A 17,847-nucleotide genomic window follows, 5' to 3' on the forward strand; every position below is an offset into this window, starting at 1 on the left:
TTTTTCCTTTCTTCTTCCAAGGAACCACTTGAGATCAACACAACAGAGTGGTCTCTCTGACAAACACAGATTAGTGGCTTCCAACCCATCACAGCACTGGTGTCTAAATAATCCACACAAAGACTGATCTGTTGTGACTGTTGCTATCAACTGTTTCCAACCAACTCACAACAGACATATCTTTCTTCTTCTTGAGGTTAGTTAGGCATTTTTTCTTCCTCTCCACTAAATGCACAACAAAAGCAATAGGTTTCAGTGGAAAGTACTGTTGTATCAAGGCAAGTTATGGCTCACTCATTGTCCTATTGGGAGACACCACAGAACGCCCTTCCCTGAGGGTCAAATGTGGCCTTCACAACAAAAAGATGCAACTACGAATTTGTGTGGGATAAGGAAAAGAATCAAAGGGAGATCTTTAGCTTGGAGCCATGAGTACAGCAGTGGAGTCACCATATTTGTTTTTTAACTGCATGCTACTGGATGAGACTGGCTTAACTCAAGTTCTATGAAAGTGAGAGTTCTTCCAGGCCACTGGCTGTTACTACAAATTGCAACAGTAATTACTGGGGAGGGACTGGCTAAACCTTGCAGGAAATATTCCCACTGTAACAGACATGAAAACTATAAATGCAGATGTCCTTTTCTAGCAGCAGCACCGGGAGATTCTCTTGCTCCTCCTCACTGTCCCAGCTGTCCCTGCTGAACTCAGCAGCCTGGAGAATTCACCAGCTGAGAAGGGGAGGCAGGAGCTGCTATAATGACATAGTTACTACTTGAAACCACGGTATGGACAAACTACTAACAGTTTTAATCTTAGTTTTAAACTAAGATTATCAGTAAAAAACAAGATGACATCTGACTTCAGGCAACACTAGGATTGTCCTGATTTTATAAATGCTAAGAGCAACTGCAGACCTTGTCTTAATCAGTGATAGTTTCTGCTGTTTAATGTTTCAAATCAGCACAAAGCAGACAAGTAAGGCTTGCAATTACACTCCAAATTCCCCCTCAAATAATTCTGAATTGCATTCCTTTACCTACACAAATAAATAGTCTTAGTTCATAAAGCTCTCAAATGCTAAATAATTACCAACTAGAGTACACTTGCACTTGCTTGGCATCAAAGTCTTCCATCTAGAATGACAATTTAATGCAGATTTGGACAATACTAGGGTAAACACAGGTCTTTATTTTAAATACCACTGCAATAACATTAAGTTAACTGAAATACAGGTATCAAACTCTGTGTGTGTGACATGAACCACGGGAAGGTTAATCTCACATCATACCTCGAGTTCTCCACATTCTCTTTTCAGGCTTTTTCCATTTAGATTTAGTGTCAGTAAATGATGCATTTTATTTTGCCTCAATTCATTTAATAGAGCAGCAGAGTAAAAACAAGGATGTCAATAACAAGCAGTAATTTAACTCTCTCACAGTGGCATGCAGAAAACTGAATTATACTTGGTCAATAAAGTCAAAATGGAAATCAATATATTATAAAATTCTTCTATTGCACAGCATTAACAGTTTGTGTTTGTTCCCTTACAAAGACTGAATGACTTTGTTCTCCAAGCTTCCCTGAGCACTCAATCCCTACTAGTAAATTGCATTTGCTTAATGCATAAGTAAAATCAACTACCTGTTAATACTGCTAATCACTGTACATACATTAGGGAGAGCTTAGGGAAAGAAAGGAAAAAACCCAAGGAAACCAGAGACAAAAGTGCATTCACAGATAACTTTATTAATAAAGCCTTTAGAGTTTAAGGGGAAAGCAAGTTAACTTTTAACATCAACCCTAGAAACTATGTGCTATTTTTTCCTGTCACAAATGTTAATTTAATGCAACCAAAAAAAAAAAAAAAAAGAAATTCCACAGATTTCAAATTAGTAAGAGGTTTTCCATGAAAAATTACTAGCAAATTAGTTTAGTTAGAATTAACAGATAAATTTATTTTAAAACAATGCCAGTAAGGGCAGCAAGCATGGACATAATCCCCCTGAAAGGCTGGTTTTGCTTGTGTGGATTACTTGAACTTGTCTTAGGACCATCCCAAAATAAGTCACTACAGCAAAACAAAGTTACAGCTCCCTGGCAGTCCAGCACACTGAAATCAGTTAAGGCCTTTCTGAGGTAAACCTGGAAATTGCAAAGCAGTTACCACCATTTCTTTTTTCACACATTTACAAACTGATGAAAAAAATTCAGAGAAAAAACACCTGCAGTTTAGTATCTGTTCAAAGCTGAGGTTCTCTGAAAGGCTGACTGAACACCACTGAACATACTGTTGATATTAAAGAAGCTCTCTCACTACACAAAGCCCAACACCATCTATATGGGAAACATCTTTCTCAAAATACATCCCCAGCTCTGAGGTTTGGTCTCAGCCTTATCAATCCACATCTGTCCTCACCCGTGTGAACAGCTATTGGCAGACATTTATGAGAGATGCCCTTAAAACTCCCTTGAAGTTCAGTTTTACTTTTGGGTAACAGCTCTAACCCAAAGACTTTTACAAGCATTTTAAAGAGCATCTGTTTTGAAGTTGCAGAAGCCAGAGGTTCATACATCTCACATGTGTTTGAGCCAGGCAATCAGTAAAGGCTTATCTTTACAATCAGATCCTCAGCGAAAGAATTCAGTGATGAGTTACAAACCAACTTTTTCTGCAATTCCTTCCCTTAGGAAGTAGGTCTGAGATTAGGCACTCTACGATTACTTGAGCTGAGGTTCATTTCTCAGAGTATGCCCTCAGTAAGAAGTGGTTTCTGTAAGAACAGTCAGAGGGAGAAGATTTACTCGAAGTCCCCTCCTGCTGCTCCCCCGATGGGAACAGGCTGAGACTCGAATTGCACAAGCGGGGGAATCCGCCGTGACTGCCCCGGGTGCAGCTCAGAGCCTGAGTGCTGCCAGCCCCACACGGAAAAACCCGGGGATCAAATTCCAGAGACAAGGCTTTGCTGTGCTCCCAGAGGATTCAGCGTGTTGAGGGAAGAGGTTTCAAAAGGAGGGGAATGACACCTTAAAAACAGTTACAATAACTGAAGTGAATTTTCTTTTGATGTAGATTTTTTTTCTTATGTAAGAATAAAGGTAAAAGATCCTGAAGATTTCTTTTTGGGTTAGGTTGGGCTTTTTCTAAAGCACAAAAGGAAACCAAACCCCCCACAGTATCTTTAACACACTTTATCATAATAAACACCACAGTGATTACATGAATTTTCTCCAGTCCTGATGACAGTTGTACAGCAATGCAGCCAGACAAGCAATGAGCCATCACATTTTCTCATTTAGCAAGATTATCAGAGATGCCACCAAGAATTTTGGGGGTGGGAGGGGATTTGCTGGAGCTATGAACAGAGTAATAATCTATTAAGCTTTAGAGCCTACTCTGATAACCCATAAAATTAAAACAACTAGAAATGTTAGTTTTTATGGGCTTTATGCATATCTAGATACATTTATGTAACTAACACCTTCAAACACTCCGAGCAAGAATACACAGAATTACATCCTTGCAAAGTGAAATTTCTGGCAGTGTGTTTTTCTACATCTTAGATTCAACTCCACAAGAGTAAGATTGACCAAAAGCAACCAAAGACCCTCTACTTCGTCCTCTCATTTGCTATGCAGACAATAAATTCACAGAAAAGAAACACCACAAATGGAATAATGACTGAATTCAAACACAACTGTAACCACTTCCAGACTGATTTTTTTCCTGTGGTATATAACTGTGTCACAACGAGTCCTCCCCATAAATTTCAAACCCAAGTTTTCAAACAATCAAAATGTAAAAAACAAATAATTCTGTTTGACCTTCATTATTTAGGTCTGTGTGCCAGGTCTAATTAGTTCTCATGAGCACATTCCACTTCTTAAAAACAGACTGTAGAAATACATTTTTCAAACTAAAAGGAATAGAACGCATTGTTTTGATGCTACAGCCTGAAGCCCTTTATCTGAGTTTTATCAAAGTATATTCTATCACTGATCAAAGCAGCAATGACAATTTTATGTTCTCTAAAGTTATATATTGCTGTATAAACTTCCCACTTTAGTTTCGTGGCCCCCAGCTCTGCATGACATTGGGGGGACGTTCAGAGGTCAGGAGATTTTCTTTCCAAAGCCCTGGGTTCCTAAGGGGCAGCTCCATCCATGGCAGGAGTGGGGAGAGGAATTCCATCAGGGCTCTGCTCCCATATACCCTAAAAACTTCAGGTTGTCATTTCTTCTGTCAGATGTTTGAATGACAACTTGGTATTTTACTGTATCAACTATGTGTCTGTCTAGCAGCATTTCCTCATCACCCTATTACTCATTTTATTGTCATCTCAAGAACCGTTTCTCACTCTAGTATTAAAATCAATATTTAATCTTGAATTTCTTTCAATTTATTGCTTTGCATATACCACATAACTAACTTTTAAAAACAAAGTCTGGAAGTTACTTGGACAAGCAAGTCTTTTCCTTTAAAAAAAAATCTGTATTTTAACAATTCACTGAGAAATCTCAAATTGAGTTTACTAGACAAATGTTATGCAATTTTATGTTTAATGAAGAGTGTTGAAATGAGTTGTTCTTAAGACTTCTTATTTAATAAAAAGGCATAAGAACATGTAACATAACTACCATGTTTCTACAGTCACATTCAGACCTCCAACATCTTCACAGAGCTTTAAGCTTCAGATGAATGGTTGTCAGGATTACTTAAAGCACTCTCAACATGTTCAAAATTCCTGCCTACCCCCACAAACAAGAGGAAAACCCCTGGAGAAACGAGGCTTACAGTCACTTGAGAAATCAAGGACTGCCGAGTTGAAGAACGAGCCAGGATTTGAGAGGCAGCACCAAATCTCTGAACAATAGAGAATCCAGTTAAATCTGCTCCCATCCTCTCAGGAATGCAAGCATCATCCAAGTACCCACCATTAGAAGCAGCTCCAACTCCTTTATCTCCTATCTGAGAGCCCTCAAGGGGAACAGCTACGGGGAAAGCCCATGGCCCAGAGCTCAGCAACAGACGTGTCCCTGCAAGGAGTGTGATTTTCAGGAGCACTGCTAAGCCAGAAGCTCAGCAGGCTTGGGAGCATCACCGGCAATAATTAGTTTGGCTCTTCCTGCTCCATCCTGGTTTCACCTACACCTCACCAGTTTCTTAGGAGCTCCTCTTCAAAGGAGGGGAGGAACGGGGAGGGGCTGGAGGGGGAAATTCTGTGAATTTGGTGCATGGAAGCCTTTCACTAGGATCTCACATGGAACAGAGGGAACAAACGGCAGCTTTGGCCCATTCTCAGAATCCAGATTCAAAATGAAAAAACACAGGGATATGGGATTTGGAATTGAGAATAAAATCAGAAATGAAAATTAAAAAATCGGGCAACAGCAAGTCACGGGCAGCCTCACACGGACACAGTGTTACCCTCTAAATCAGGTTTGTTCAACAATCTGGTAATAAAGTAATTAGTGACCAGAACTCGGGTGGTGTCAGTCTGAGATGTGTCTGTCCAGGCAGGTGATGCCACCATGCCACTGCAATGTGACAGTCAGGAAGAAGGGAACACTCACAGGTCAGTCTCTGCCCAGATCACACAAAGGAATTCCACCACAACCAGGATGTCTGAGAGGCTGATGTACAGCACCCAGCTCCCAGACACTCCTGGGTCTATTCATGAGCTCAGTAATTACATCAGCATACTGCTCATGTTTAAATACAGTCAAAACTCAATCAGGCATAGATTTTTTTTCAAGTTAAAGCATCACCAAAGCTAGAGGCCAAAAAAAGTGTGATTGAGCTAAAATCATTATAATCTTGCTAAAATGTGCAAGAAATAAGAAAAATAATCAAAATTAATAAAGTTATGTTACAATTTTGAGTGACCTTTAAATATTATAAAACTAATATTAGAAAACTCAAAACACTTGGTCATTTCTTGTGCTACAACAGGATTTTAGGCTTCCAGTTATTGACATGAAGCCTCGATGCCAGGTTCAGTTTGTGCCTGATCTTTTTTTTCTCATATGGAATGACCACTGAAGTTAAAATCGGTTTTATAAAATTGCAGGTACTTGAAAATATAATGCACTGAACCATATCACGATTTCTTTTTTTTAACTAAGCCCATGCTCATTAAGGGAGCCTAATTTCTACACACTTTTCCCAGTGATTGCTCTAAATTAGAATAGCAAATTTTAAGATGGAATTTTCTACTCCAATAAGCCTGGTACACAAAGCAATATTTGAATCTGTAATTTAAATGTTACAATGAGAGATGCTGATGGCTTCCTCCAACTGGTTCCCATTAGTTTTCAGATTACTGAATTACAACACACACACACACTCAGCACACGCATTTCTGAGGACCTGCTGTGCATCACCAGAATGAGGAATACCAGGAATACCACAGGCCATTGTTGAAAGAGATACTTTTGTTGGATTTTTTGTTTCTTAACGTCATTTCTGCTACAGTTACGGGAAATACTTCAGTTCCAGTGCACCCAATAGAAGCCCATCTGGAAGAAGTGTTGGAACAAAAGCCTATATTGGAACAACATTTTTAACCATAAAATATAGGTCTGGAATTTTTTCTGGCTATGTTTATTCTATTTTTGTTACCAGCATCCAGTGACATTATGAACCTTCCGTGGTACACTGAAAAATGTTGTATGATAATAACAAAGTGGCTTTTAAAAGCCCCTCAACAGGGGGGAAGTGGAAAAGAAAATAACTCTAAGAAGGGGCAAGCAGACAAAGAGGGAACAGTGAGCAGCTCTATGCACAGATGACTCATTCTGACATTCTATACAGGTGAGGGTGTACAGGAAAAACTTCAGTTCACAAAAATTTCCAGGAATTTAGTGGAATTCTTTTATTCACTTCCCTCCCCATAAATTTCAAGCACTCAGAAGTACTAGTAGTCCTCCTGAGATTTTAACCCAAACCAAATGTTGAGCAAGGCAGACTCTTATAAAATCTCAAGCAACCAACATCCTTTAGTTAAATAGGTACCACTGTTGGACGTGCATGGAAGTTAATCCATCAGAAATACCAGCTGCAGAATACACTGCCCTGGGCTTTGCTCACCTCTAGGCAGTCTCAAAGTCCAACCCCAATCATTTCCCATCCACGTTGCCCTTTTGTTCCTGACTCCTCCCTGCTGTAATTTCATTGGGGAATTTTTTCTTAAAAAAAAAAAAAATCAGCCCTTACAGGCTGCCTGGATAGGGCTGTATTGGAGTTTATACAAAATCAAAACATTTAAAATCTTTCCCTCATAGAAATCTAAGGAATGACTTAGAGATACTATCATGTATTTTTATTGTGCTTCTGGATTAATACAGCATATTCCATCAATTTAGGAAAAAAGTAATAATTATTTATTGTTGAACCTAAGAGGTAATGTAAAGCTCAGTATGCTGACCCTTGGTTTTAAACAGCAAACTGAAGCTGTATATTTTATTCAGAAACTGAATTATTAAACAGAGCATATATTTTACAGATCTGTGCAAAGAAAACCTTGTTTTTAATAATTAGGCATCAACTCCTTCACAGAAAACAACATATTATTATAATAATTAACACATTTTTATTTAGGAGGCCCTGCTCCTTTAAATAGTCACATACTTCCAGAGTGCAAAGCCCATGTAACTTAATCTGTGTTTTCCTCAAATCCCCACAAGTCCATTTACTTAAAAACACCACGCTCCTGGATGGGTGCCTGGCGTACCAAACCTGTCCCGTCGTGCATATTTTTATCCATGTTACTAAATTAGGAAAGCAGAGTGGACTAAGGTTATGCCAACTTGGAGAAAAGAACAGGGTCTGCATCAGTTTGGACGCCTTTGCTTTTAAATTCATGACCATTATAAAAAAATTTTGAACTTAATTATTAAGTATCAAAGCAATCTGCCCTAACCAGAGACAGTCATAAAAGCAGAAGGGAAATCTGGGGAGAGCTAAGGTAAGAAGCCAAATTCATTCCCCTGATTTTGAAGTCTCTAAATCAAAATGTGGAACACAAGTTCAAAAAAATGAGTGAGGACCACATACTTTCATGCCAGGGTCTAGAGTAAGAATAGAATTACTGGCATGCTGCAGCCATCAGTGGAAATCTACTGTGAAAAGGAGGGAGGGAATAAGTCGTGTTTATGTGCCTTTAATTGAGATTTACTGAAATCCCTTATATTGAGCTCTATTCAGAATTCTAAGTTGGGTATTCAATAAGTCTTTACCAGTTAAATACTGGTATGAATAGTAAATACAGATATTGTACTTTACAGCAACATTAAAAAAGTGAGAGAAATGAATATGCAGTTTTCATATCTGGAAGTTTCTCCTGCCCCCAATTAGTAAAGCAAATTCCAAAGCAAAGCAGACTTTCAATAATCACTCAACATTCCAAGGGTTACTGTATAAATAGACAAAGCAGCAATCAACAATTATCGTTTGATTTATAATTTTAGAAACTACTGAACCCTCCTTGTCATTACACTGAAATTACCAATGCAAGAGAAAATTGTCTAGTGTGTATCTATAAAAGTTATGTATTTCAAAATTCATCTTCTGAGCTCTTCCAGCCTCCTGGAAGCACAAGCTGGTTCAGTTACAAAAACTCACTGATCTTACCACTATTAATTTCCTATTAACTTAGAGGGTTATTCATTATGGAGAGATAATTATTAATTTCCTAATAATGGGTGGGAAGACTCAATCCTCCCTAACATTAAATATGATCAGCCTCAAAAAGGTGTGGTCTTGACAAATGGAATGGGAACACCCAAGTTCTATTTCTGGCTAACACTGACTCCTGCTGTGGCCTGGAGCAAATCACTTCTGTTAAAAACACTTTTTTTCTACTCTGTAAAATGAGGATAACACTCCCTTATCAGCTTCACAGGATCTTTCTCAAATGCTTTGAAGATAAAGTTTTATAAGCCTACAAATGTATTTTAATGAGTCTTAAACTGATTATATTTCTAAAACAATTTGCCTTAAAAAGGAAAAGGATTTGAGCAGAACTGAAAGGAAGGGTCTCTGTGCTAACATTGCTGCAGTTTGCACTTTAAATACACCAAAGGCACACGAATTCCTTTTCCTCCAGAGCCTGCCTAAAGGAGACAAAATGGCAACAAGTGGATGTGAGCTGCAGGAGCTTCCAGAGACAACACAGAGGTGTGGATTTGCAATGGCAGCCACTTTCCCTCTGCTGGGGCAGGACCCTGCCCTGGACTCTGGCACAGCCCTGCATCCCTCCAGCAAGGGCTGCTCCCTCACCTGCACTCCCTTTAGCACTCAAACAAACACTAATCCCACTTTTGACAACAAATTTGCTATTATTTGGCCTTTTTTTTGGTTTTTTCTTTTTGCTTGGTCAGTGCACTCAGCTCTTGAACAACAAACACAAAGAGAACCATGGTCCAGCCCATGTAAAGACAACTACTGATTTTTTTTCCCTCTTCTTAAAGGGAACTTTGCCAAAAGATGGGCTGGGATCATAAACCATACCCTCTTCTTTAATTACTTAGATTTTGCTCTTGACTTGGCAAAACATTAAGCTTTTCATTTCAGTAAATCTATAATTAACTGCAGCATGTGCTGAGTAAACATAACCTCACTTTTAATTAAATCTTAGAACAAGATGCTACAAAACTAGCTGTTTCTAAAGAGAAGTACCTCTCAAGTAATGGGCAAAAAAAAAAAAAGTAATCCTTATCAAATAAGAAACTTAACTCCAAATTTGAGTATAACCCACCCTCTTTTAAGTCATCTGTTCCCCAAACACGCATTCCAGCTCTAAGACCAAAATGTAAACCTGAAGAGCCACCACTGCACATCAAAAGATTCCAAGGCTAAAGTCAAACCAAATCTAAATGGTAACAGAAAATAGAGAACCCTGACTTTGGGATTCCTCAAAAATAATTTTTATAATGCATCTCACTGGATTTATTTCTTTTCAAATGACACAGTAACTCTTACACAAAGAGAAATACTTCTCAAGAATGAAAGGAACTGAAGTATCATGTGCATTATAACCATCAGAAACAAAGGGGAATTTTCTAGTTAGTCATTTGTGAGTGAGAAGATTCAGAAAATTTCCTTCTGAGGGTACATGCATACAGAACTAACTTTACAACCCCAAATTAAAATGAAACATCAATTCACTGAATAAAAGAAGAAATCTCTGAAAAAATAAAGTTCAGCTACAGTGAAAACACAATGTCATGTCTAAGTCAAGCTCATACATGAACTAATGTAATAATATGAAATAACCATCTTTTGTTTATGCTGACTTTTTTCAGTAACATCTTTGGTGTCACACATTTCCAAATGGCCCTCAAGAAGTTAGATTATTCAAGTGCTACATTTAAATAGCAGAAAACTTTACAAAACTTACTTCTTGTTCAAGAATTGCATTTACCAGAGCCAAATATATGAACCAAGAAACTGTTAAAGACAGCAGCTACGAGATTTACAATTTGCAGAACAAAACAATGTTGTGCATTTAAATGAAAACAAGTCCTCAAGAGAACTTTAGAACATTAAATCTTGTTTTACTTATCTGCAACTCTTTTAATCAGCTCGTCTCTGAAAGGCAGAGCCTCTCAGGGATTCTGATTACCCCAGAACGCAGATACTGAAGAATCTGCATTAGGCAGAAGCTGGCCCATTTATTAATCTTATCTAAAGTATATTCAAAATATGACACTGGGAGAATTTCACAAAGCATTTTCTCCCAGCCATTTACTATTATATTTCCATTTCAACACGCTCATTCTGGACAAATTTTTCCCTTTAATTCTCACCAAGTTCTCTCATGTTTTATTAAAACAAGTACTTAGGAGATTAAAACCTTGCCCATCCCAGTGAAGATAAACCATAGCACAGGCTCAACCTCTATCAGAGTCTGAAGAATCTCTGCAATCAGACTAGAGGCTTAAATCTAAATCTTAAATGCACACTACTTCAATTAGTTTAAAATTTGATTTCTAGAAGGCAAATCTTAAATACTAAAAATGAACATTAAGAGCACAATTGTGAAACAAAACCATTAAAAATGCATAATGGATCAACATATGCTATTAATTGCATTGTTTCTTCCAGCTCTTAATCACAATTAAGGAAGACACAACAAAGAATCATTCTTAAGAATTAAAATGCAATAGAACAGTGGGGGTGTTCAGACACATAACAGCAAACATTTACATCCAACTGTTCTGCAGCTGCAAAGAAGCTATTTTTTAGCAATTGATTTAGGATATTACCAACAGTATCTTCCCAGATATCTATGGAATTTTGAAAAAACTGAGGGTACTTTTAACACCAGACACTGGGAATGGAGACCCAAAGGAATGCCAGGGCAACCACTCTGTAGTAATTTCCATAAATGACTGTCATCTAAATCCAAAAGCTCTTTTTAAAGCAGATCTTTAAATTCTGCACAAGCTGCATGGGTAGAAGCTAAGCTATATCTTAAATGGTTCCTTATTATAAATTAAGAGCCATTTAGAGCTGTCTTTCCCTAGCAGTGCAGTGTCTGCTGCACAGAAAGCAGTGAACACAGAGTAAAACGATGCACTGCAGTGAAATCACATCCCATCCTAGTTCAGCTGAATTCTGCCAGCTTTCCCAACAGAATGCTAGCTGACACCATAATGAAGATACATGCTACCAGTATAATTAGGAATGAAACAATCAAAATTTATTATTTTGTTCTCCTTTTTCAATTGTTGAGCGTGTTATTCTGAATCACTAAGATTTTATTTAATGAAGTCTCCACAATTTTACAGAGAACATCTAAGAAAACATGCTTGGAAGCCCTGTTTGGGAATTGTTCTGTTTAGGAAACAGTCAGTGCAAGAGATTAACTCTGCAGTGGGCAGGGTGAGTGAAAGGCTAATCCTGCTTGGGCTGGAAACACTCGTGTGACATCCAGTCCCAGTGACAGTGCCAGGATTGGCACCAGCAGCAGCACTGGCACAAGGGACACCACCATGGACACAAAGACCACACACCACTGCATTCTCCAATGCATAAACAGCCAGCACCAGGAGTATTCCTAAACATGCAAACTTTTCATGCACACAAACCCAAACACATTCAGGGACAATGCTCAGGACCAAATCTTCTATAAACTTCGGGAGAAATTTAATGCGGCAAGTCTCAGCTGATACCAGCTCCTAATCAAATGTGGTAGACTCCAAATCAACTCTTCAGTAATGTAAATTATCCTTTTGAAAGTCTTTTTTGGAACCTTTTTAAGTTAATGTGTGAAGTTTTGCAGAAAATGTGTCACTTTCTCTTTGAACAAGTCTTTCTTTCATGGTACAGCACCATAAGGTAAATTATCTTTGAGGAACATAAAGCACACTCAAGTCACTCCTTTCTTTTGAATGTAGGACATCTGAAAATTGATGGAAATTTTATTGGCCCTGGGTCATAATGTTTAACAGGTTTATCTAATTTCATTCCAGAGCATTTACATAGTCATATACTTTTTTTTTTCTTTCTAATCATAACCATCCTTTGACTTTTTTAAAGCAGTCTAGAAAAGTGCAAGCAAAGGACAGCAAGACTTCTGCACCCAGAACTTCAAGGAGCATTTGCAATACATTTCTTGAGAATAAACAATGTGAACTTAAAACACATGAAGGTCACATTGAGAAATTAGTTAAAATAGAGCCAAGAGCTAATCCTGTTAGATTAAGTTAGACAAGTTTTTCGAAATCATAGCCTGAAATTTTTATCATCTCCGCAAATCAGAAAATGCAAATACACCAGAGAAAAATTAAAAACTAAAATTAAAAAAGTATTTGAAAATCACCATCATCTTATCTGAACAGATATAAGGGTGATGGAAGAATAATAATGTTATATCTGCTTATCAAAGTATTTAGAAGACAAAAAAATCATTCAAAATCTGCCTGTGGCAAACTTATCTGACTTTGTGTCACATTTACTTCGAATATATTTTGCTTTTTTATTATAAACTAGCAAGACAAACATTTGTTATCTACTGTCACAATGAGATAGAACTGCCATAGGCAAAGCTACTAGACATGTGTCTTTTTAGAAAATATGAGATTGGGGCTGTTGGGCGAAAAGAAAGGAAGCAAGGACCGGAATCCTTTATATTGTGGAAAACTGGAAGAAACATCATTTTATCACAATGACAGTTGTCATTGGCATTTTGCATCTTCTCAAGGAAGTTCAATATTTTCTTGATACGATGGCAAAGGCTGTTAAATAAATAGATTTTTCCCACTTGAGCAGCATTTTTCAGAGGACAGCTTTTCTGTGACTGAGCACACTGGGAGCAACACAAAGAGCAATCCCTGCAAGTGCAAGGGCTCAGTAAAGCAGGAGCAGATCCCTTGGCAGGCAGAGCTGCGAGGCTGTGGCAGTGCTGGAGCCCTCAGTGCCAGCACTCACCTGCAGGCAGGTACTTGAGCTGGTTGTTGGCCAGGCGCAGGTGCCGCAGGGACCGCAGGCGGCCGATCTCCGGGCACACAATCTCCAGGGCGTTGTCACTCAGGTCCAGAAACTGCAGCTTAACCAGGGAGCCAATGGCTTGCGAGAGAACAGATTAAAAGATCAACGTGACCCAAGAGGAACGCTCAAATCTTGACAGGACTGTGAGAGGAGGACAAGGCACAGCTCCCAACAGCTGTGTCTGAGCACATCCCGAGGTGTTAAAGCCAGTCTCACAACTCAGTGACACCAATTGTGGAAATGCTGCTCCACATAACAAACAGCTCTGCTGGCAGTGAGACAGGGGTAACAAATACAGTGATGTACAGAATACTCCCATCTCCAGATTCTCCTCAGACAAGTCTGCTCTGAAACCACTTTCTCCATTCTCCTCCTTTGACTCTATCCAATTTATATGCAGGAAGAGCATAAATTGAACACAAATTCCTCAAGTTGGGAGCATAACTCTGCAATTAAGGAAAAGAAACTCATACAAGTTCTTGCTCCTTTGGGTTTCAAATCTGTCATGATCTAAACCAGCAGAGTATTCAGTGTGGTAACTGCCTGAAAGCAGCAGACACTCTGGATTTTTAGTTTCTGCAGATGAGTGCCATTTAGCCTTTTCACTTTCTGCAATTAGAACTGGAGCAAACAGCATTTAGGTGCATTTGAGAATTCATTAAAAGAATTTAACATAGCATAAACAAGGACATTATCAACTAAAAGCTACACTGGTATATTTTGTATGAAAATCTTTAATGTTTTATGGGAAAATAAAGGAAAAATAGGCCTCTTCAAAGAAGAAAGATGAATATTTCATGATTGCTGCCACTTATCGTGAGCTGGTAGATTACTTACCTTCAGGTACAACAACTATGTTATTTGAATGAAGGTACCTGGGGGGAGGAGAAAAAGCAGAGGACACCACCTGTTACCCTCAAGGACTTCTGCCACATCATCACTTTGCAAAATATCCAGTTTCAGACTGAAAGAGCACCCTCAAAGCCATTCCTCCCCATGACCACAAAAGCTGTGGAAACTGTGTAAACTGGCAATGGACAGGTACTTAAGTTTCATTTGGATCATTAAATGATTAGCATAAAAAGAAAAGAAAATGACATACAGTTATGTAAAACCAACCATTCACTGTTACAATAATAATGGGATTTAGTTTTGCGGGTCATATGGAGGAAAACAAAAAGGGAAACAAATAAGCAGAGAGAATAACCAGAATAAATCATATTTGATTACCAGGTTATTTGACACTAAATGCTGGCCAAGGAAAGAAAAAAGCCCACATCCACGCAAGTTTTACAATTACAAACATTTTCCCCTGCACATAAACTCTCACACCTTTAGTGAAGAAATAAGCACATGATCTACTCACTAAAAGTGGGTTTTTCAAACTTAAAGTACATTTTTCAAGAGAAAAACCCAATCTCACTACATGGTTATTTATGCAGCTACAGAGGGTGGCCAGATCTCTCACTAAGAATGTTCAGCACCCTCTGATGGAGCACTTCCAGTACTTCTGCTAACATAAACACTGATCTCAGATTTTACACATTTCAGATTTCAATCATCATTGCTGCAAAAGAACAATTGGGTCTTGTAGAAAACAACAGTAACAAATTTTTCCAATACTGATATCCAATTGTAAAGGAATATTGAGTACTCAATGTTCAATTGCTTAGGCACACATAGAATTATTTTCATGGCATGGTTTTTCCTACTGTATTCCAAGTGCATTTCCTAAAGTAGGGGCCTCTCTTTTCAGGGAGCCAGAAAAAGGGAAAAGACATGAACATTTCAACTGCACAGGGCACCTGAACCTTCTCTTTTGCTTTAAAAATTCTAGTTTGCTAAAAACTTAAACATAAGAATAGCATACATGCTTGTAGTAACATAGGATGAGAACTCTCCTACCCATTTCAGCTGCAGCTCCTGAAAATATTTGTGAACTACTTCATTTAAGCTAAAAAAACCCTGTGTTATGAGGAGCTACAACTCCTAGCCCAGCATTAGGGTCATGATATGCAAAGAAAAACACACAAGTGAAATAACTAAGGATATAACTTTCAGGAAAATAAAATTAATTTAAGTTTGTCTCTCAAAATTGAAAGGTACTGTAACAAATTATTCTTTAAATAAATCCTTACTTTGTGGTCTCTTCCCTGACAACAAAACACCTCTTATTGTCTCGTCAGAAATTGACTTTCCTGTTGGAGCAACACAAAGCCATAGGCCCATTGCAGCTCTCCCTACACCACCAGAATGTCCTGGGACAACTGAGCTTGCTGAACAGCAAATAATTAGGTTTGACTCTTATAAATCAGTGTTTGTAAGAAATTATTTTAAGCTGTAATTTAAACAGGTTTTCCTAAAAGCAGTATCAAATAACACCTGAGGTTTCCTGATGCCCAGTGGCAAATCATGATATCAAATATAAAAATATTTATTTTACTGCTTCAGAGCACAAACACTCTCAAGACAGAGGCACGATGAGCTCGGTGAGTGAGTCAGAGACTGCAGTGACCTCCAAACCAGTTCAGTCACACTGTGGCACAGGCACCACAAAGGTGGGGTTTGAGGGCCACCAGAGGACGACAGGATCAGAGAGCTGAGGGCATTGAGCCCTCAGATAAACACCTCCCGTGTGGAGCTGGCCATTAAACATTAAATAAACACAATCACTGCTCCATCAGTCACTCATCTGAAACTGAGACAAGAGGAGGATATCCCTTTTAACCCCCCACTGCCAATCCTACCACAGAAGGGAATCACAACTTTATAAGAAAAGGAGAAGGAAAAAAAACATTGTCTCAGGGGCTGAATTAAATTAATTGTCAAAATAATCCAGTTCATGGGACATCCATTTTTTGGACAAGACTGGATAAACTGCTCTGCCTACAGCAATCATCATTCCATAGTTACTAGCCCTACATGCTCATCCCTGCTCACATTTGACAATCTGTGACTTGGTTCCAAAAACTGATTACAATCAGCAAGACTGAGCTCATCAAACCCTTGGGAGCTGGGGAGGGAGTGAGCAGCAGGGATGGGCTGGAGGCTGTAACCTGTGACTCTGACTCTGTCACAACCCCCTGACCACTGCACGGGGTTTATCGGTGTGACAAGTCTATACAGCATTTATGCGATAAGTTTTTTTAGAACTATAGACACTGGTATAAAGGTTCTTCTCATACAATAAACAAGAAATTTTTAAAAAGTTAAAATTGGCCTTAATACGCCTCCTTCAGAAAAAAAAAACCCAACAACAAGCAAATTAAGAAAACAAAAAAATTACCCTTTCTTGCCCTCCATACTTAATAGATAAATTATGTGCAAATAATACATTCTAGATTATTTTAAGATGAGACAGATAAGCATTATAAAAATATATTCAAACTCCTACACAAACTCACAATTCCACGAGGTTTGGAAGCTTCTGTGCAAGGTTTTCTGGCTGAAAGAGAATTAGAGATTTTTTAGGTTTCGAAACAAAAACCAGACACACAAATATTGTGTACCCAAGTCATTTTAATCACCATACTAGAACATGTCAGCAGGAAAAATGGCAACGAGGAATGTCTATAAATGCCCTGGTTCCGTGCCCCTAAGTATCCATCGGGGCAGTCTCGGATGTATCCAGGGTGAGCAATTCTCTACTGAACAGAGCTACAGCCTAGAAAGTGACATTACCATGTCCTCAGCAAAATGGGACTCAGATTTCTGAGACTGAAAAGATGGATTACCTCATCTCCTTTTGAAAATATATTCAAATAAATGAGTTAGTTGAAGGCAAGAAATTGCTAAGAAGTTGCAGTCTTTACAGACTTAAAGCAGAATAAGAACGACACAAGATGTCTAACCAGAATGTATTTTATAATGCTGCTAAACTGGGAAATGACCTACAATCTTGGTGTAGCTTTATCAATTACCACCAAGCCAGAACTGCTGAATCCATCAAACTAGATTTTCATATTTACATATTAACATGCATATCATTTCCTAACTGCCAACTGATCCCTAGCTGTAATTCTCTTCCTTGGTGGCATTTATAACCATGAGCACATATCACAAAATTGGCTTCACAAGTTTCAGATGTCGTGTTGGAAACTGTACTCAAAATTATTCAGTTAAGACAGTTTTATTGCTTAAGAAACCTGCTTTAAGATAGATTTATTTTACAGAACAAAAGGGCTACAATACTGCTATATGCAGAAATTACTGTATTTTAAAAGCAGCTTGATCACACAATTAAATTCCTGTTAAAACTACAAGCTTTCATGTGAATAAACATGATGTGTGACACTTTAAATAGCTGCGTTATCTAAAACACACAACTTTGCATTCATAACATGACGATGGAGCA

At 38.3% G+C, this 17,847-nt stretch overlaps 1 protein-coding gene across 5 annotated transcripts in view; it reads right to left on the bottom strand.

Annotated features, from left to right (window-relative positions):
- The window catches only part of LRRC28 (leucine rich repeat containing 28), a 50,579-nt gene that overhangs the window by 27,351 nt on the left and 5,381 nt on the right, over window positions 1-17,847 (bottom strand). For 3 of the 5 annotated variants that reach the window (XM_063412349.1, XM_063412347.1, XM_063412348.1), the window contains exons 3-5: window positions 16,898-16,938; window positions 14,331-14,368; window positions 13,434-13,571 (exon numbers count right to left, since the gene is read on the bottom strand). In XM_063412349.1, the coding sequence (XP_063268419.1) occupies window positions 13,434-13,571; window positions 14,331-14,368; window positions 16,898-16,938 (217 nt within the window). The remainder of the gene's footprint in view (window positions 1-13,433; window positions 13,572-14,330; window positions 14,369-16,897; window positions 16,939-17,847) is intronic. The other 2 variants (XM_063412350.1, XM_063412351.1) reach the window with 1 other exon arrangement.

The sequence above is a fragment of the Prinia subflava genome, chromosome 15 (genome assembly GCF_021018805.1).
Source record: "Prinia subflava isolate CZ2003 ecotype Zambia chromosome 15, Cam_Psub_1.2, whole genome shotgun sequence".
NCBI lineage: Eukaryota > Metazoa > Chordata > Aves > Passeriformes > Cisticolidae > Prinia > Prinia subflava.